General features: G+C 49.8%; 2 protein-coding genes across 3 annotated transcripts; both read left to right on the plus strand.

The window, feature by feature from the left end:
* The first annotated feature begins 520 nt into the window (after positions 1–520).
* mogat3a (monoacylglycerol O-acyltransferase 3a) lies at positions 521–6,436 on the plus strand. The gene is made up of 9 exons (XM_026163521.1): positions 521–787; positions 1,260–1,438; positions 1,596–1,656; positions 1,735–1,878; positions 3,916–4,046; positions 4,271–4,314; positions 4,393–4,483; positions 4,728–4,836; positions 5,905–6,436. Exons 1-9 carry the CDS (start codon positions 694–696, stop codon positions 6,057–6,059), a joined length of 1,008 nt encoding a protein of 335 aa, XP_026019306.1. The 5' UTR covers positions 521–693; the 3' UTR covers positions 6,060–6,436.
* Positions 6,437–7,764: 1,328 nt separating this feature from the next.
* tsc22d4 (TSC22 domain family member 4) lies at positions 7,765–20,420 on the plus strand. Of its 2 annotated transcripts, none has more exons than XM_026163531.1 (5): positions 7,765–8,164; positions 10,081–10,757; positions 11,453–11,586; positions 18,576–18,627; positions 19,235–20,420. In XM_026163531.1, the coding sequence occupies exons 2-5, from the start codon at positions 10,107–10,109 to the stop codon at positions 19,382–19,384; spliced, it is 987 nt and encodes a 328-aa protein (XP_026019316.1). In that variant the 5' UTR covers positions 7,765–8,164; positions 10,081–10,106; the 3' UTR covers positions 19,385–20,420. The 2 variants fall into 2 exon arrangements, with proteins under 2 accessions (XP_026019316.1, XP_026019317.1); XM_026163532.1 differs by lacking the exon at positions 7,765–8,164 and adding an exon at positions 9,474–9,609.
* The last annotated feature ends 412 nt before the right edge of the window (positions 20,421–20,832 follow it).

Raw genomic sequence — 20,832 nt, forward strand, 5'->3', positions numbered from 1 at the left:
ACCTCACCTCACAGTATATGATCATTTCCATTTTAGGCATTTCCAAATAATCATGTTCCATACTGCCAGCATAAATATACACAGTACACTGCATCACTACAATATACATGTTTTACACACTCCTTTTGTTGTTGACATTTACAGGCTGTGTGCAAAAGGCCACACTCTTCAAATTCATGCCAACTAATATTTTTACGTCCAGTAGGTGTCCTACTAGAGCAAATGGAGCTTCATGAAGCTTCGCGTTGGGGTGAACCAATTGGATGAAAAGCTTCAGTGCTTCATGGGGCTTCATCTGCCCTTCACTAGTCAAAAGGTCTATGTTCCTTATTTCTTTACCCTAGAAACTTTTATTTTCTCCCTGTAAAGTTATAAAAAAGAAAAAGACTTATTATTAGGGCGTTTCATGTTTTAAATAAACTTTATTTAAAGTTTTTGAGCGTCCCCCTGGCGTGCACGCGCCTCCGCACATGCTCGTTCTCGCCGTGTGTCGTCACGTGCTGCGATTGGCTAAAAGGACACCACCCAGTGTACAGCACGCATGCGCAGTGTGGCAGGATAGGAGCAGAGTTTTGAGTTCAGTGGCGCTTACTGCTTGCAGCAACAGCACGCGTACGGCTGACACACGCACACCTCCACAGACACCGGGAGCACGCACAGCTGCAGACCCGGCCGAGGAGCTCCACAGTCGGCATGAGGATCGAGTTCGCCCCGCTGAACGTCCCGCTGCGGAGGAGGCTGCAGACCGCCGCCGTCGTGCAGTGGATCTTCTCCTTCCTGGCGCTAGGTACAGTCACGTGACCTGCCGAGACACACGTAGAGACAGTGATTGATCAGTGTGATCAGGGTCGTTGATTAATCAGCACAGCGTGCAGTAGTATTGATCTGCAGTCACTCTCAGGCGAGTCCTCAGCAGCTTCAGCCTGTAGGTGGACCCTGCAGGTGGACCCTGCTGTGCTCCGCAGGTGTTTGCGTTTGGCTTCACTGTCCAATCAGAGGCACATCACAGGAAAACTGAAGGATTTCACGGCTTCAGGTGTTAAAAAGGATCCTCCCACTTCTACCTGTTCATTTGTATTCGGATGTTTTATGTGATGTTTGAGTTTATCTGATGTTACACACTCATTTTTATTTTCACCTGGTAAAAGGTTTAAAGAGGCGGAGCTTAGACACACACACCTGTTAGGTGTAGATCAGCCTGGTCACTCAGAGAGCACCTGAACGCCTCAGCTCAGCTGTCTGCCTCACCTGTCTCCCAGCTCAGTGCTGTTTGGCGGCCTTCGTCCTCCTCGCCCTCTCTGATTGGTGGATGGTGGCTCTGCTCTACGCTGGCTGGCTGTGGCTGGACTGGGACACACCCACCAATGGGGGTCGAAGGTCACAGTGGATGAGGAGGTGGAGTGTGTGGGAGCACTTCAGAGACTACTTCCCGCTGACGGTGAGCGATCCCTGAATATTGGTTACTGATCATTCATCAATCACTACTGATCAGCGATCGATCAGCGCTGCTGTTCGCTGATTGATTACCGATCAGTGATCAATCAATCGGTGATCGATCACTGATTGGTGATTGATCACTGCTGGTTTGTCTGCAGCTGCTGAAGACGGTCGACCTGGACCCGAAGAAGAACTACATCTTTGGATTCCACCCACATGGTAACAAACACACCTGTACACCTGCCCTTTTTAGTCCCGCCCCCTGGTGTGTGTCTCCATGCATGTGCCTGTCCTCAGGTGTGCTGGTGGCGGGGGCGTTTGGGAACTTCTGCACGGAGGCGACGGGTTTCTCTCACCTGTTTCCTGGACTCAAGCCTCACCTGCTGATGCTGCCGTTCTGGTTCCGAGTGCCGTTCTTCAGAGAATACATCATGTGTGGAGGTAAGGACCTGTGAGCTCAACTGTGCTGGTCATGTGACAGCGGTCTGTGTGCTGATTGGAGGACAGTCATGCTCTGTTAATGACGCTCCTTTAAACTCTACGCTCCTTGGACTCTTTGTCGCTGTGACCTCCTCCAGCTGTTGTAATCCAGCTGTGCTTTCATCACAGCGTCTCCATCGGGCTTCAGTTGCTCCATCAGCCCTTTGGACTCTGGGCTGCAGGTCAGCAGGGAGGAGGCTGACACAGGCTCTCTGATTGGCTGCCTGACCACACGCAGGGTCACATGGGTCGATGTGTCCCAGCTATCGAGCACCTGGTCGTGTGACTCCGGCTCGGCTCCTGCTGCCCCCTCGGTGCGTGCACCTGTGTCACCTCGGGTCAGACTCACCTGAGGGAGGAAGCGGGGTCATGTGACACCTGGTGGTCTAATGAGGAACTGCAGGATGGAGATTTAGAACATCGTCGTGAGGGTGTGACGAGCGCAGTGTTGATGGAGTGATGGGTGGAGCTGGTGTGTCAGGGTCTCACCTGTGAACCTGTGTATTCTCTGGACCGAAGGTTGATTCCATCTGGATCAGTAAGAGCTGCAGCAGGGATTCAGTCAGTGTTTTTATCTCTAACTAAACTGTTTCTGTTGTTTGATATCTGGTTGTACTTTTTTCTTCTTGTAAGAAACAAACATCTGCCTTTAGTCTGACAGGGCGGGTGATGGTTTTGGTCCTTTTCAGCCGACACCCGTACCAGCCCGAGGTCAGTGTTAGCGATGACGGGCCGATGGGGACTCCAGGCCTCGAGGGCCGGGGTCCTGCAGGTTTTAGATGTGTCCTTGATCCAACACAGCTAGGGCTGCTCGATTATGGCAAAAATGATCATCACGATTGTTTTCACTGAAACTGAGATCTCGATTATGTGACAATATTTATTTAACAATAACAATGTGTTGAATAATGACTTTAAAGTTTGTCAAAAAATAATATAAAATAGTGCAAATACTGATAACAGTGCAAATGTTTGCAATATAAGAAATGAATGAAAAATGTAAACATCTGTGTTTAGTGAGCTTTGCAGTGTTGCTCTGTGGTGCAGCTAAGACACTGTAGCAAAGTTTACACACTGTGTCCACTTGATCCACGTCTGACTGAACCCATAATGTTTCCACACCACTGAAGGTTTTTACCTCTTTTCAACCAACAGCAGTCACTCTCCTCTCCAAATAACTTCTGCTCAGCTTTCCGAGCTTCCCTCGGGTCCTCTTAATCAGCGGTCCCCAACCCCCGGGCCTCGGACCGGTCCGTAAGTCGTTTGGTTCCGGGCCGCGAGAGTTGAGGCTCAGGTGTGAAATGTATGGTTTTTATCGATTTTCAGCGTTATTTTGTTATCGTTTTTATCGTTAACTCTGTTTTCCTGGGTCTTTTCAAGTGTGTTATGAATAAATCTTTTATTCGGTACTAGTTTTATTTTGTTGTATTTATCTGCGACACCTTAAAGGCCGGTCCATGAAAATATTATCGGGCATAAACCGGTCCGTGGCGCAAAAAAGGTTGGAGACCGCTGCTCTTAATTGTTGTGACACGTGTTCGAAATGCAGAGAGGTGCGCTCGATTTGCCACACGGAGCAGCGCGAGAGTAAAGCGGGAGGGAGGGGCTATTGGCTCAGTCATTTTTAATGATTGTTGAAAATTCGATTAATTGAGCAGCCTTAAACACGGCTGATTTAAAGGCTAAATGAGCTCAACACGTACTGAAGCTCTCCAGAGGCTGGGAATGAACTACTCATGCCAGTCAGGTGTGGAGACCCACCGGCCCTCGAAGCCTGGAGTTCCCCAGCCCTGTCCTGGACGATGAACGTGGTGAAAGTCGATCTGATTGTCAGGTGGAAGATTTTTGGCGGAGCGCTTTAACGGTGGTGTGGGGGGAGTGGTCTGAGCTCAGTTTCATCAGTCTGTAGGTCGCTGGTGTCTACATGGCCTCTATGCCTTGTGGTAACCATGGTAACAGGTGAGGGGAGGAGTCACTTGTCACCCGTGTCTCTGTCAGGTCTGGTGTCCAGCTCCAAGTCCAGTCTCTCGTACCTGGTGAGCCGTCCCGAAGGAGGGAATGTGGCCGTCGTCGCAGTGGGTGGAGCTTCCGAGGCTTTGGACGCTCGGCCCGGAGCTCTCACCTTACAGGTACGTGTAGTCCTGCTGTGACCGTGACTCGCAGCTCCGCCCCATCGCGGTTACATCACTGATGTAGAAAGAGGAAGCTGTGTGGAAACACACCGCACTCAGTGACATCATCGGGTTATTAGCACAGTGAAACATGAGGTCAGAGGTCACAGGCTGGACTAACCACATTTTAAATTTTAAATTCTGCTTTTCCTCACCGAGCGCCGTCTCCGTCTGTTTTTCAGGTTCAAAACAGGAAGGGCTTCATCAAACTGGCTCTCAAACATGGGTGGGTGGAGCCTGTAAAGAGGGCGGGGCCGAGAGGGCCAGGACTATCACCTGACTGACTGTGTTTGTCTGTGTGCAGAGCTCAGCTGGTTCCCGTCTTCTCCTTTGGAGAGAACGAGCTGTTTGATCAGATCGAGAACCCGACCGGCTCCCCTCTGAGGAGGCTGCAGGTCAGAGGTCACACCCCACATCACCGTAGACGCTTCAGGGTAACCTGCTCGATAAAGGAAGCACAGGGGGCCCTCACAACCTTCTACAATCATTTACCACAGCTCTGATTGACCCTATAGCAGCCTCTCAGCGGCCACAAAGCTGATACACTGAACATAATCTATTCATCGCTGCACTTTTACAGCTGCTTGAAATGACTGTGTGGCTATTATGGGATACCAGTGTGTTATCCTGTGTCTACAGAACCGACTGCAGAGCATCATGGGAATAGCCATGCCTTTGTTTCATGCCCGAGGAGTTTTCCAGTACAGCTTCGGCCTGATACCCTACAGGAAGCCCATACGCACCATCGGTACGAGCACACAGCTTCAACCCGACCCTGACTCAGTGTTTATCCCAGCCTAATATAATGCTAACCTGATGCTGTTGCACTGTCGTTCCTCTAATATAGACTCAGAGCTAGCCTAATGGTAACTCCATCTGTATCCCGTGTTGACTCAATGCTAACTTGATGCTATTGCACCGTCCTGCGCCTGGCGCGTCCTGCCATTGTTGCACACTTGTCCTTTATGTCGTCCTGTGTTGATTGTGTTGAACACTGTGTCGTTTCACTGTGAACTGTATGGTTAAAAGGACCATCAAGCCTCTTCACTTGACTTGCTGACCTTTATGGTGTTCATCTAATGCTAAACCACAGCTAACCAAGTGTACACCACACTGAGCACTAGGAGGGGGTTGTGTTGGTCTGCTTTAGTCCCTTTGAGTCCGTATCAGCTCCCGTTCCTATCTCAGTTTTTAAACACCCTCTACCCTTTATCTCTGGCCCAGTGTCAGCCTGTGTCAGCCCCGTTGGCTGCTTGTTGGGTTTATCTAGGCACAAAGCTGCTGGAACACAAGCCCAAACTGCACAACCAAACCGACAAGACGGAGCTCTTTGCCCTTGTTAGCGAGGGACGTCAGCCCAGGCCTTCACCTGTCCTAATTGAATATGCAATTACAAATACATGTGGCATTGTTAAGCAGGTATACCTGAACAACATCAGTGTCTGTAGTCTGTGTGCGTGGGTGCAGCTGTTCCATAGATAGACATGCGACCTTTCAATGCACTTAAACTGTGTGTCTGCAGGACAGCAGAGTAGGCGTCTCACTAAATGATCAGAACAGGAGGTTGCAATAGGTCATGTGTCAGATGAGCATCTAAAGGTCAGGACAGTTTCTAAAGCTCTGATGGAAATGATAACGTCGAGGCTGCTTCCTCGTCTCGTGGTACACAAGTGCACACAGAATCTCATCAGACCTAACAAGGATCTGATTGTTATCAGCATACGAGTGATGTATGTTTCTAAGCATAAAGAACGATATAAAAAATCAATTCCAACACTGCTGTCAGCCTCATGCCTCTCTCTGCCTCTGCCCTCAGTGGGGAAGCCCATCCCAGTGGTCCAGACTCAGAGTCCCAGCAGCGAGGACATCGAGAGTCTTCATAAAGTCTACCTGCAGAATCTCGCTGAGCTCTTCGAGCAGCACAAACGCAGCTACGGCCTTGCTGACGACCAGCACCTCGCCTTCATCTGATGGAGCGCGTGAACATTGAACCATGAACTACGTTCATGTAAACACCTGACCTGTGTGTGACTTGCATGTGATTTCACTATGAGTTGGATCTGCTTGCAGAGCCTGTTGACTTAAATTGGAAATTCCAAAGCTGCTATCAGGAAGCACTGATTACAATAGCAAAAGCTAACAGTGCTGGGAGGAGCCATGCATTTAAATAGGAGCTAACACACAGTGGGAAGCATTCAGGTCATAAGGAAACACTTGCAGGAATCTGCCTGTAATGGGCTTTGCTAACGTTAATGCTAATGGAGCTTTCATGGTACGTTTAAGGGTGTCATAAAGACTACTCTCGTGGGTTTATGTGCAATAAATCATGTAATAGGATCACAGGTAAATGGACTGGTTCTTATTTTGCACTTTCCTGCTTCGAGCACTCCTAGCGATTTACACAATTCACCCACAGTCATACTCCGATGGATGCGTCAGAGAGCAACATGAGGTTACTGTCTTACTCGAGGATGTTTTGCATGCGGGCTGGAGCAGACGAGGGTCGAACCACGAGCCCTCCGGTTAGTAGCTCTGCTCTAACCTGAGCTACAGCCACAGGTGTGGCAGCACAGGGGGTGGTGCAGTGTGAGTCAGAGCTGTTTGCCTATAAGCAGAGACCCTGGAGGACTGAAGCTGCAGATGCTGAAACATCTGGAAATAAACTGAAGCTACGTCTTTGAATTGTTTCCCTTGTTTAAAGTGTTTGGCATGGACGAGTTGAGCGTTGGAGGGTCTTCATGAGCTGTGACTGATGCTGAGCGTCTGCTCGGCAGCAGGTTATGTTGAGAGGGGATGCTCACGGGGATCTTCTGACCTGTGAATTTCCCCCAGAGAGCCGAGGTTACCAGAGACATAAATAAATACACTTCACGATTCACATTGATCTGATTTGAATGATGCAATATTCAATAAATTCTGGTAATTGGATTCCACGAAAGCGTGTCAACAGGAAGCAGAGGTCCGACGGCACATGCACGCACATGCTGCTGAGAGCAGAGGTATCACAGGTTTCATCCCTCCGGACAAAAATTCACTGAAGCAGCAGAAAAAGAAAACAACGCTTCACGTTGGAAGAACATCATCATGAGTTCTTTATCTACAGCTTTCAGTACCAATAATCAACTATGTGCTGCAGGCCTTCAGGCTCCCAGTCGTTAAACCGTGACGGTAACGTCTGTGGACCCAGCAGTCCTACCTAATTATCTCCACCCTTCCTGTTTGATCGACTGCAAGCAGGTATCTGCTATAAAACGCCAGGCCAGGAAAATCTGCTTTGTCTGTTTCCTCCTCAGCTACACAAAGACATCTGCTCACAGCGCCAGCTTTGGCTAAATGCATGTGTACAGTGAGGCTGTGATTGCAGAGGAATAGTGAAATAATTTGAACGCAGGAGCTTCAGAGGGTTCCTTCGACAGCACGCTGATCTGAACTCTAATACTTGTATGATTTATATTATTGTTCATTATAATATTTATGAGCTGAGCTGAATCCGGTCAGAGGTCAGTGCCGACACGCAGGCTGCTCAGTAACGCTCGCTTTCACCTTTAAAGACACACGTGTGTGCACTTTGAACCAAACTTTATTGACAACACGTTTACGGTAAAGACCCCTCCTCTGTCCCCACTGCGCAGGCGCTAACTCTGTCAGAGTCTGTCGTGCACGCGCACGTCGGTGCTCGGACGTGATCCGGATCGGACCCGGACCTGGCTGCGCGTTCACGAGCTGGTACAGAGACGCGCACGCTGTTAGGATGGAGAGGAAGAGGAGGAGCGTGCAGTGACGGAGCGCAGGGTGTTTGTTTACAGAAGAAGAGGAGGAAGAGGTGAAGCTGCGCCTCAGAAGAGTCTCGCTCCTGAAACAGCGCGAGGAGAGGAGGAGGAAGAGGAGGAAGAGTCCCCAACTTCTGACTTCCGTAAACTTCCTGCACGCTCCACGGTCGGGCCGTGCTACCGCGCATGCGCCCTGAAGTTTTCACCCCATCGGAACACAATGGACCGATTGTGACGTCACCGGTTGCTTATCCGGATCTGAACCAGTGACGGCGGCGGGAGCGCGCCTCGGCTCAGCGCGTGACCGTGAGTGTTTACTGAGAAGTAAACTTTACGTAACTTTTGCTAAAATCCAAACATGTTTTACAAACACACGTTTGACAGACACACAAAGACACACGTCAGCTCCTCCCTCCACCGTGTCCAGAACATGCAGCTCTGCTGACACAGGTCGTCGTTGACCTTCATCGACCTGTGGCTCAGGGTGCGCTGGTGCTACAGGACACCTTTAGGTTCGGACACGGTGTTCGTTATGGACACGCTGTGGTTTCCACAGAAGACCAACAACTCAGCACCGCTCGGGTTCAGATCCAGGAGGCCGTTCCTCCTAACCACACCCCTCCAGGTCTCGCTGTCGTTGTCCATATGAGCACTGACGTCTCCCAGCAGGACAACAGGGTCCCAAGGTGGGGAACCCTCCAGCGCCCCACCCGGGGACTCAAGGAAAGCTGGGTACTCAGAACCGTTGTCCCGCGAATAAGTGCAGACGACAGTCACACTTAACTGCTTCCCACCAGGGAGGTGACATTCCACGTCCCAGTTACTAGTCTTGGTAGCCGGGGTTCGGCCCACCAGGGCTGCCTGACACACGTTGCACCCGACCCCTACGATGCCTCCTGCGGGCGGTGGGCCTCTTTTTACCTTTTTTGGCTGTGCCCGGCCAGGCCCTAACGGACTAAGGCCCGACCCCCAGACTCTCGCACTCGGGCACCCTCGCAGGTCTGGCTCCAGGTCGGGGCCTCGGTAACTTTATCCCAGGCAGGGTGAACATCACCATTAAAGCTGTTTTTTAAGTTATCGTCCCTGCAGAACCGTCTGCACCATGAGATACTCGTATGCTGAGATCTCCAGTAACTAGTATCATCTGGAGTACAGTCAGATTCTGACGACACAACAGCAGAATTAGACTGCTCAGCAAAAACAAATATGGCTTTATGTTATGAAGTAAAAATGTAAGTGAAACACAGGAAGTGCAATCAAAACAAAACAGGTGGGAGCTGGTCCCACTGTTTCTTACATACAACCAAAAATCAATAACTTTGTTTACAAAAGCTGTAATTTATGTTTTATTACAGTTTTATTAAAGCTCAAAGTTTTGTTGAAGCGGTGTTTCAGGCTTTGAGGGTCAGTTAGCAAAGTGACCAAAAGTCTGTGGACACACCTTCATGTTCAGAAACCAACATCATCATTATCACGTGGTCCACCTTAACTCAGCTAGCCAATCACAGCACAGCTCTGAGAACTCCGAGTGCCTCACCTGACCCGGAGAGTGAAGGGTTAAACCCTGCAGAACCTAAAAAACACACACACACACACACACACACACACACACACACACACACACACAGTCATGTTGTGCAACAGTCTGAAGCAACACAGCTGAGCAGGGTGGAGTGAACAGGAAGTAGAGAAGAAGCAGAGTGGGATCTGCAGGGCGGTGCAAACTTCTGGACAGACAGACTGCACGAGGGGTGAGACACGTTACTGCTTTTACTCGGACCTCTGCCTCCACACACTGTGTTGGTTTTTGTGCTCTACGGGGACCTGGGTGTGTACATGCTTCTCTGAGGACTTCGAGTGTATTGTGTGTGTTAGTTTTTGTGCTTTATGTGGACGTACCAGAGGTCTGTGCATCTGACGACTTAGTCCACTGATGTAGACCACCTGCGTTTATTGTGAGGCTACGTCCCCAGGATGCGGATCAACACACGTGCACATGCTCAGTGTGTCCTGTTTGGACATAAACAGCAGTGAATGTTAGGAGGCGTACCTGTCAGGTGTCTTCACACTGGACTGTGGTTAAAGCTGAACTTTGACCCCTAAGCTCCTCCTCTGTAGATCAAAAATCCATGTTTATTCTTAATTGTGTTTAATTTTTTAAGCTTGTGTCTCTGAAATGTCCCCATAAACCACATTAACTGGTGTACTCTGCTGTGTGTCAGTGAGCCTGTGGAGTGTGTGCGTGAGAATGAGTGGTGGTAAAAAGAGGAGTGGCTTTCAGATCACCAGCGTGACTTCAGAGGTGAACCAGAGTCCAGCAGACCAATTGTCTCCTAGCGCTGTCCTGCCCATCATCCAATCAGAGGTCTCTCTGCAGTCCCCCCTCTGCAGCCCTCAGGGAAGCTCCTCCCAGCCAACCACACCCTCTCTGAAGAGGAAGTACGTCTCCCTCGATGGCGGGCAGGGGGCGGGGTCTTCCTCCAGGTTCAGGGTGGTGAGACTAGTGAGCGGAGCCGGCGGCGGAGGCCGGGGTGAATCGTATCGTCGCGGGCGATGGATGTGCACAGAGTTCACAGAGCGGCAGGAAGGCCCGGGGTTCAGGCGGGTAATGGACAGCATGAGACACGCCCACTCCTTGGAGTCCCTGGAGATGATTGGCCGGGAAAGCGAGCGGGGTGGAGTCCACTCTCAGGACAACACCCATATGCTGGCTCAGCACGTGCTGCACAGCGGCCCGCCTTCACCCACGCACCAAACGCCAGCTAATGTCCGGCTGCTCGACCACAAGGAGTCACGCCTTGTGGTCGAGCAGGGCTTAGGCTCCACCCCTCCACCACCTTCACCCCGCCCACGCTTCGCCCCAACTCCTCTGCGGCTGGATGTGGACGCCTCAGGACGGGTAAACACACACACAGACACTCGTTTTAATGCCTTAGTGAGGACATCAATCTGACATAATATTTTTGCTAGCCTCTTACCCTAACCCTCAGAAACGACCTAATCTGGACTAACCCGGACTAGCCCAGACCTAATCTGGACTAACCCGGGCCTGACCAGAACCTCATTTAACTCCAAAGCACAACCACAGTGGGCTTTATGTTCAAATGTAAAGAGAAAACCCACCAATCAGCAGCCATATCCCTACTCCTTTGTGAAGCATTTGGTTCCCACAAAGACATTTAGACAAGTATACACGCACACACACGTGTCCTACTGCCTGACTCAGGCGTGATCTCTGCACAGGTGGAGGCTGTTAGCTGCACGCCTTCTCGTTTGCGACGTAGCTGAGTTAGCAGCACCTGTTCTGCTCTGCAGTTTCACCCCTGACACACTAGGGGGCGGTGCAGCTGCTAACAGAGGTGGGGCTAGGGCGTCAGCTGCTTGTGATGTCACAGCTGCAGCTGATCGAGCTGATTGTTGATCAGGTCATTGGAATAATAAAAACATGTACGTGCAGCAGTGACATCAGAGCAACATGTGACATCATCATGACATCACTGAGGAAACCCGCTGCTATATAAAATGAATCTTTAATGTTAGAACATTGCTCGTTGTTTTTACGACAGTCACTCACACCTGTGTCTCACCTGTCAGTCTGTCCTCAGGCTGTCTCACTCTCAGCCTGGCTCCCCCCCTGCTGGACTGTACCAACCCCCTCTGACCCCTGCTCAGACGCCGTCAGGCTTCAGCCTGGACCGCACCATGTTCGACCTGCCGGGGGACGCCAGGTGAGTGTGTTTAACAGGTGTTTGTGATGTCACTGCTCAGTGGGAGGAGTCAGGATGCTTCTCAGAGGTCAGCTGATTAGTTTTCAGTGTTTGGTTTGTTTGTGATTGATCAGGTTGATTGATTGAATGATGAACCCGGACTTTCACAATAAAAGTCCACCCTGTTTGAACTGCGTGCGTCTTAGAGGGCGGTGATGTCATACAGTTTCAGGTAACAGCCAATAAAACACCTGAGAGTCAAACTGACATTAAAGACAACTAATGGACCAAAACGCCTGGAAACCAACCACAGAAATGTCAGCGATCAATATCAGTAATCAGGAATTAATTACTGATCAATACCAGTGAGTGATTACTGATTAGTTCCAGTAATGAGCAGGCAGTTGGTCGTTTCCATGGTCCCTCCGTCTGAATCAATGGGCCTCTGTCTGCGAGTGGGCAGGAGAAGAATGCTGCTGCTGCCTTGCCATTGGCTGAGACCGTGAGTGGGCAGGAGCTGGCAGGCAGCAGCCAATCAGAGAGCAGAGATGTGTGGGAGTGACAGAGAACATGAAGATCTGAAGTCTGGACGCACCTTAGTCTGAAGACAACATCTGGATACAGCTGCTGACATTTACACACCTGTGAGCTCACAAGGAGGCAGCCAATCAGGGGCCACCTGGGAAGGCGGAGTCAGAGGTATTACGATTACCTTAAGCTGATTGGAGTTTGCTCTGATGGTGTGCTGTGATTAGTTGGTGCTCTGTGGTGAAGTTCTCACTGGATGTTTCCTGTTGTGCTGTGCTGTGATTGGACTGGGGTTTTTTTTCAGAGTGCTGTGATTGGACTGTAAAATATGTAGCTGAGTTCTGATTGGCTGGTGTTTCAGTGGGCCTCCATCAGCTGAAGATGTTTGTAGGTGAGAAGAAGAGGACCTGTCAAACACGTCCTCAGCGCCGTCTCCCTTCGACTCCGCCCCTTCCTCCCAGGACTCTGCAGCTTGTTGCTAAGCAACTGGAGCCTCCAGTTGTCTTACGGGATCATACAAAGGTCAAAGGTCGTGGCTCAGCTGTCAGGGAGTCCTGGCCAAGTTCTAGGACATCGATCCAAGAACTCAAACCACGGGTGACTCAGAGGTCCCTGACCCCTCCCTCCAGAGCTCAGCCTGTCACAGAGGCCCGCCACCGATCCACCAATCAACCACAGCCATCCCAGCGACCCCAGAATCCTCTGCGTCACACTGCCCCGCATCCTCATTGGTCAGTTCCTGCCAGGGCTTCACCCACCGGGCAGGGCTCTGAGGCCACTATGATGGCTCTGCTGCTGTTCTGCAACAGGTAACCACGGTAACCTGGGCGGGGTTCAGATTCACCTGCAAAATAATAAATATGTGATAGTACCTGTCCAGGGCACCGTCGTAATGGAGATTTATCATTTCAGTGGGTTTGTTCATGGTTAGATAAAGTAATAACAGGTGAGAAGAACATCTGTGCAGATTAGAGATGGACCGATCCGATATTACGTATCGGTATCGGTCCGATACTGACCTAAATTACTGGATCGGATATCGGAGAAAAATAAAAAATGTAATCCGATCCATTAAATATCACGAAAGCACCTCACAAAACTTGCAACACGCTGTAACTCGCCTCAGAACGTTAGCACGTCGGAGCAGTATGCATCACGTGATAGAGCGGCTGTGGCATGCGGGACCTGTCGGTGCTCTGGATAGCATGTGGAGCTTCGCTAGCAACCTGGCATTTCATCTCCGACAAAGTTATCCCCGAGAGAAGTAAAGCAAGTGTGTAAGTCCATCTCTGAATGTTTGTAAAGCATTCCTGCGTTAAGCTTAACAACTGATATATGGAGCGACTGCCTCTTCTTGCTGCTACTTCAATCATGAAACTGCTTAATGATCAGCTGATCGGCTTTTCTGTCACGAGTCCGTGTCTCTGGTTTGTTTTTGGCCCACTTTGCACCAGAAAGAGGAAACCAGCGGCTGAACAACAGCAGCACGTTTAAGCTTGATCAGCTGTTGTTAGAATTTATTTAATATTACTTTCTACTCGAGGATCTTTTTCTACGTAGCTGACGCTGGTAACTGAGCAGGGGCGGATCTAGCAAAGTTTAGCCAGGGGGGCCGATAGGGCATTAATGAATGAATAATGAATGAATGAATGAATATTCTTTATTGTCATTGTCACAAGTACAATGAAATTGAAAGATGTCTCCGGTCAGTGCAACATCACGAAAGATAAATACTTAAAAACTATAATAGATATGATATAAAAGATAGAAATACATATAAAATACAGTATTCTCATACAGTAAATACACCCAAGCAATCCAGGCCTAAGGCCCCATACAGACACTCAACATACGACCTAGTTGATATATCACTCAAACAATCAATCACTCAGTCAATTTGTTAGCGCATCCAACAAAACATGTCTGAAAGCATTCCAACATCAAGGGCACAAATGACAACAGGGGCAATGAGAGTCATCTACTTTTAGTAGCATTGAGACATGATATTGCAATTGGGTAGAAACTGTGTTTGAGTCTGTTAGTCCTTGTGTATGTTGTTCTATACCGTTTACCTGAAGGCAGCAGTTCGAACATGGAGTGTCCAGGGTGTGAGGTGTCCTTTATGATGTTATGGGCTCTTTTGAGGCAGCGGGAACTGTGTAGGTCTTTCAGTTTGAGGAGAGGGCAGCCGATTGTATTACTCCCTGGAGTGCTTTCCTCTGAGCCACTGTGCAGCTAGCGTACCATATGCCTATGCAGTACGTTAGTATGCTTTCAATGGACATACTTTTCTTTCTTATTCTCATTTAAAATGGCGAGCTTTTAATAAATAATTATCCGAATCTTACACCCAAAGTTTTAATTTGATGTAAAATGAATAGAAGTCAATTACTGTATATAGTAACTATTAAGTCTAATATATATACCCTAGTAAGCTATAGTACTTTTTCCTTTGGGAAGGTACCATCTGTGCAGTCTGCAATTTTGTTGAAGAAAGATGTTGAATCTATTTAATATTTCTTGAAAAATAATTGATTTCTGTGCATTTTTTTCACACTGCATCAAATTAAGGTTGATTACGTCGATTAAGCATCATGAGGTGGAGCGTGAGGGGTGGTTCCCTATTTTTTATTTATTTATTTTTGTTGTTGCTGGGAGTTGGAACCCTATTAGTTAGGTTGCTTAATATTTACGCTAAGTACTCTTTAAAATACCAGAATAGGGAGGATGGTGTAGGTTTGAGTTTATTAGATTGATCAGTATTGCTGAACTATGAAATATATATTTTTTACATATAGGTATAACAGAATAGCTTTAGTGTAGTTGTTGTTTTACACTTGAGTATGAACTTATACAAAATGCAGCAAGATATTTAAAAAACAGTTTTGTTGATTAAAAAACACTATATCGGATTCATATCGGTATCGGCAGATATCCAAATTTATGATATCGGTATCGGACATAAAAAAGTGGTATCGTGCCATCTCTAGTGCAGATGTGGATAAAGGTGCTGATAACGGTCATTCACCTGTCTCAAAGTCACCTATCAGAGAGTCACCTGCCTTTCTCACCTGCCTGTCTCAGCTGCCTGTCTCTCACCTGTCTGTCTCACCTGCCTGTCTCTCACCTGTATGTCTCTCACCTGTCTGTCTCACATGCCTGTCTCTCACCTGCCTGTCTCTCACCTGTCTGTCTCACTTGCCTGTCTATCACCTGTCTGTCTCTCACCTGTCTGTCTCACCTGCCTGTCTCTCACCTGTCTGTCTCTCGCCTGTCTGTCACCTGTCTGTCTCACTTGCCTGTCTATCACCTGTCTGTCTCTCACCTGTCTGTCTCACCTGCCTGTCTCTCACCTGTCTGTCTATCACCTGTCTGTCTCACCTTCCTGTCTATCACCTGTCTGTCTCTCACCTGTCTGTCTCACATGCTTGTCTCTCACCTTTCTGTCTTTCACTTGTCTGTCTCGCCTGCCTGTCTCTCACCTGCCTGTCTCTCGCCTGTCTGTCACCTGTCTGTCTCACTTGCCTGTCTATCACCTGTCTGTCTCTCACCTGTCTGTCTCACCTGCCTGTCTCTCACCTTTCTGTCTATCACCTGTCTGTCTCACCTTCCTGTCTATCACCTGTCTGTCTCTCACCTGTCTGTCTCACATGCTTGTCTCTCACCTTTCTGTCTTTCACTTGTCTGTCTCGCCTGCCTGTCTCTCACCTGTCTGTCTCACCTGCCTGTCTCTCACCTGCCTGTCTCTCACCTGTCTGTCTCACAGGCCTGTCTCTCACCTGCCTGTCTCTCACCTGCCTGTCTCTCACCTGTCTGTCTCTCACCTGCCTGTCTCTCACCTGTCTGTCTCACCTGCCTATTTCTCACCTGTCTGTCTCTCACCTGCCTGTCTCTCACCTGTCTGTCTCTCACCTGCCTGTCTCTCACCTGTCTGTCTCACCTGCCTGTCTCTCACCTGTCTGTCTCTCACCTGTCTGTCTTTCACCTGCCTGTCTCTCACCTGTCAGTCTCTCACCTGCCTGTCTCTCACCTGTCTGTCTCACCTGTCTGTCTCTCACCTGTCTTTCTCACCTGTCTGTCTCTCACCTGCCTGTCTCTCACTTGCCTGCCTCACCTGCCTGTCTCTCACCTGTCTGTCTCACAGGCCTGTCTCTCACCTGCCTGTCTGTCTCACATGCCTCTCTCTCACCTGTCTCTCTCTCACGTGTCTCTCTCACCTGCCTGTCTATCACCTGTCTATCTCACCTGTCTGTCTTTCTCAGCTGTCTGCCTCTCACCTGTGTGTCTCACCTGCCTGTCTCTCACCTGTGTGTCTCTCACCTGTCTGTCTCACCTGCCTTTCTCTCACCTGCCTGTCTCACCTGCCTGTCTGTCTCTCACCTGCCTGTCTCTCATTTGCCTGTCTGTCACCTGCCTGTCTGTCACCTGTCTGCTTCACCTGCCTGTCTCTCACCTGTCTGTCTCACAGGCCCGTCTCTCACATGCCTGTCTGTCTCACATGCCTGTCTCTCACCTGCCTGTCTTTCACCTGTCTGTCTCACTTGCCTGTCTATCACCTGTCTATCTCACCTGCCTGTCTTTCTCACCTGCCTGTCTCTCACCTGTCTGTCTCACCTGCCTGTCTCTCACCTGTGTGTCTCTCACCTGTCTGTCTCACCTGCCTTTCTCTCACCTGCCTGTCTCTCACCTGTCTGTCTCACTTGCCTGTTTATCACCTGTCTGTCTCACCTGCCTGTCTGTCTCACCTGTCTGTCTCACCTGCCTGTCTCTCACCTGTCAGTCTCTCAACTGTCTGTCTGTCTCTCTCTCACGTGTCTGTCTCACCTGCCTGTCTCTCACCTGCCTGTCTCTCACCTGCCTGTCTATCACCTGCCTGTCTCTCACCTGTCTGCCTCACCTGCCTGTCTCTCACCTGTCAGTCTCTCAACTGTCTGTTTGTCTCTCTCTCACGTGTCTGTCTCACCTGCCTGTCTCTCACCTGTCTGTCTCACTTGCCTGTTTATCACCTGTCTGTCTCACCTGTCTGTCTCACCTGCCTGTCTGTCTCACCTGTCTGTCTCACCTGCCTGTCTCTCACCTGTCTGTCTCACCTGCCTGTCTTTCTCACCTGTCTATCTCACCTGCCTGTCTGTCTCACCTGTCTGTCTCACCTGCATGTCTCTCACCTGTATGTTTCACCTGTCTGTCTCACCTGCCTGTGTCTCACCTGCCTGTCTCTCGCCTGCCTGTCTCTCAGCTGTCTCTCACCTGCCTGTTTCTCACCTGTCTGTCTCACCTGTCTGTCTCACCTGCCTGTCTCTCACCTGTATGTCTCACCTGTCTGTCTCTCACCTTCCTGTCTCTCACCTGTATGTCTCACCTTCCTGTCTCTCACCTGTATGTCTCACCTGCCTGTCTCACCTGCCTGTCTCTCACCTGCCTGTCTCTCACCTGTATGTCTCACCTTCCTGTCTCTCACCTGTATGTCTCACCTGCCTGTCTCACCTGCCTGTCTCTCACCTGCCTGTCTCTCACCTGTATGTCTCACCTGCCTGTCTCACCTGCCTGTCTCTCACCTGCCTGTCTCTCACCTGTCTGTCTCACCTGTCTGTCTCACCTGCCTGTCTCTCACCTGTATGTCTCACCTGCCTGTCTCTCACCTGCCTGTCTCTCACCTGCCTGTCTGTCACCTGTATGTCTCACCTGTCTGTCTCACCTGCCTGTCTCACCTGCCTGTCTCTCACCTGTATGTCTCACCTGTCTGTCTCACCTGCCTGTCTCTCACCTGCCTGTCTCTCACCTGCCTGTCTCTCACCTGTATGTCTCACCTGCCTGTCTCACCTGCCTGTCTCTCACCTGTCTGTCTCACCTGTCTGTCTCACCTGCCTGTCTCTCACCTGCCTGTCTCTCACCTGTATGTCTCACCTGCCTGTCTCACCTGCCTGTCTCTCACCTGCCTGTCTCTCACCTGTATGTCTCACCTGTCTGTCTCTCACCTTCCTGTCTCTCACCTGTATGTCTCACCTGCCTGTCTCACCTGCCTGTCTCTCACCTGCCTGTCTCTCACCTGTATGTCTCACCTGTCTGTCTCACCTGCCTGTCTCACCTGCCTTTCTCTCACCTGTCTGTCTCACCTGCCTGTCTCACCTGCCTGTCTGTCTCTCGCCTGCCTGTCTCTCGCCTGCCTGTTTCTCACCTGTCTGTCTCACCTGTCTGTCTCACCTGCCTGTCTCTCACCTGTCTGTCTCTCACCTGCCTGTCTCTCACCTGTATGTCTCACCTTCCTGTCTCTCACCTGTATGTCTCACCTGCCTGTCTCACCTGCCTGTCTCTCACCTGCCTGTCTCTCACCTGTATGTCTCACCTGTCTGTCTCACCTGCCTGTCTCTCACCTGCCTGTCTCTCACCTGTCTGTCTCACCTGTCTGTTTCTCACCTGCCTGTCTCTCACCTGTCTGTCTCACCTGCCTGTCTCTCACCTGTCTGTCTCTCTGTGTCTTGCAGTAGTTCCAGTACCAGTTTGATCGCCATCGACAACAAAATTGAGCAGGCCATGGTGAGTCCTGTTTCTATGTTTCTAGTCGTCTATCAGGCGTCGATCTATAAACCTTTGTATCTGTTGCTGGTAGATTGTGTCATGAAGACATCAAGTTGTCTGTTGTTTTTCTAGTTGTATATTTACTCTTTGCAGTGAGAGAGAGTTTGTCTGTGACTCTGTTCCTGTGTAGATATTTCAGTTCTGTAGTTATTTGATTTCACCTTGATTTAAACGAGGATAACCTGACTCCTGAGGTTAAGGATCTGTTGTGTGAGAGGGTCCTGACTGAGAGACAGTCAGCAGTGGTTAAACAACAGCTGTAAAGGTTTCTGAGCCAACTCTGATGGTGGTCCTCCGTCAGGTCGGTCCTGGCTCAGTTTGTCCTCAGTCTGAGGTTGAATGCATACATTCCAAGTATGCATGTAGAGCTGTTCAGATCTGTCCCTGCTGCTGACGACCATAAATGTGACACCGTTCTGTGGTTACAAACGTCTCTCAGTGAGGACATATGAGCAGGAGGTCTCCTCTATGCTGATGATGCTGTTAATCACACAATGCTCCCTCTGTAGGACGGGCTTTATGATTGGCTAGTTTATTTATGCACATCACGTGTGTGTGTGTGTAGGACCTGGTGAAGAGTCACCTGATGCTGGCGGTGAGGGAGGAGGTGGAGCTTCTGAGAGAACAAATCAGAGAGCTGCAGGAGAGGAACCGGCAACTGGAGAGAGAGAACCACACGCTGAGGGCGCTGACCCACAGCATGCACACTCAATAACACACACACTAACACACACACACACTAACACACTCACACGTGCCGTCATGTCAGGGTTAACAGCACGGCGTTGCGGCTCCTGCGTTTTCTGATCAGCTGATGCTTCAGAGACACTCGCTGTGCCCTCCTGCTCGTCCTCCTTCATGTACCTGTAGTACTGTTGAACTGCAGTATTTGTGGTACTGTGTACTGATGAAAGGTGTGTGTTTCTGTGTGTGTGTGTGTGTGTGTGTGTGCAAGTACTTACAGCATCTGACAAAAGTGAGCACACCCTGACATTTCTGTAAATGTTGTGTTAGCTCCTTTCATGGGACAACGTTGTAGGTAACAAAAGAGAGAAGACCCAAGGTGAAAATGTCCAAACTGTGGCCAAAAGTATTATGTTTGGCCACCATTATTTTCCAACACTGCCTCAACTCTGTTGGTCATGGAGTTCACTGGAGCTCCACAGAGTGCCGCTGAATCCTCTCCCACTCCGATGACATCATAGACCTTGCACTCCTCCACCTTCCATTTGAGGATGCCCCACAGATGCTCAGTAGGGTTTGGAGACATGGTTGGTCTGAGCACTGACAGGCTGACCCTCCACGCCTCTGCACCAATGCTGGCAGCACTCATACCTGTTTTCAAAGACAACCTCTGGATATGACACTGAGCACGTGCACTCAGCTTCTTTTGTCGACCATGTCCTGTTAAACTGCTGGATGGTCTCGACCACCGTGCTGCAGCTCAGTTTCAGAGTGTTGGTGAGTCACGTGACACCAGGGAGGGAAAATGGCTAATCGGGCTCAGTTTGGACATCTTCACCTATGGCTGTACTCTCTTTTGTTTCCCAGGGATTCAGTCACTAATGGCTGTGGGTGGAGTTATTTAGAGGTGACACCAAATGTGCACTGTTGTACAAGCTGCTTACTTTACATTGTATCAACGTGTCAGATTGACAGTGTGTCCTGTGAAAAGATGTAACGAAATATCTCCAAAAATGTGAGGCTGTGCTCTGTGTGCGAGTGTGTGTCTGTGTGTGTGTGAGTGAGTGTGTCTGTGTGTGTCTGTGTGCGTGTGTGTGTGTGTGTGTGTGTCTGTGTGCGAGTGTGTGTCTGTGTGTGTGTGAGTGTGTGTGTCTGTGTGTGTCTGTGTGCGAGTGTGTGTCTGTGTGTGTGTGAGTGAGTGTGTCTGTGTGTGTCTGTGTGTGTGTGTGTGTCTGTGTGTATGTGAGTGAGTGTGTGTGTGTGTGTGTCTGTGTGTGCGAGTGTGTCTGTGTGCGAGTGTGTGTGTCTGTGTGCGAGTGTGTGTGTCTGTGTGTGTGAGTGTGTCTGTGTGCGAGTGTGTGTGTCTGTGTGTGCGAGTGTGTGTGTCTGTGTGTGCGAGTGTGTGTGTCTGTGTGTGCGTGTGTGTCTGTCTGTGTCTGTGTGCGAGTGTGTCTGTGTGCGAGTGTGTGTGTCTGTGTG

Source organism: Astatotilapia calliptera, chromosome 3 (genome assembly GCF_900246225.1).
Source record: "Astatotilapia calliptera chromosome 3, fAstCal1.2, whole genome shotgun sequence".
Lineage (NCBI taxonomy): Eukaryota > Metazoa > Chordata > Actinopteri > Cichliformes > Cichlidae > Astatotilapia > Astatotilapia calliptera.

Coding starts and splice junctions, on each gene's coding strand:
- mogat3a (XM_026163521.1), top strand. CDS start 694: ATGAGGATCGAGTTCGCCCCGCTGAACGTCCCGCTGCGGAGGAGGCTG. Junction 1,439..1,595: donor GAGACTACTTCCCGCTGACG/GTGAGCGATCCC, acceptor GTTTGTCTGCAG/CTGCTGAAGACGGTCGACCT. Junction 4,315..4,392: donor AAACTGGCTCTCAAACATGG/GTGGGTGGAGCC, acceptor GTCTGTGTGCAG/AGCTCAGCTGGTTCCCGTCT.
- tsc22d4 (XM_026163531.1), top strand. CDS start 10,107: ATGAGTGGTGGTAAAAAGAGGAGTGGCTTTCAGATCACCAGCGTGACT. Junction 10,758..11,452: donor ATGTGGACGCCTCAGGACGG/GTAAACACACAC, acceptor CTCACCTGTCAG/TCTGTCCTCAGGCTGTCTCA. Junction 18,628..19,234: donor ACAAAATTGAGCAGGCCATG/GTGAGTCCTGTT, acceptor GTGTGTGTGTAG/GACCTGGTGAAGAGTCACCT.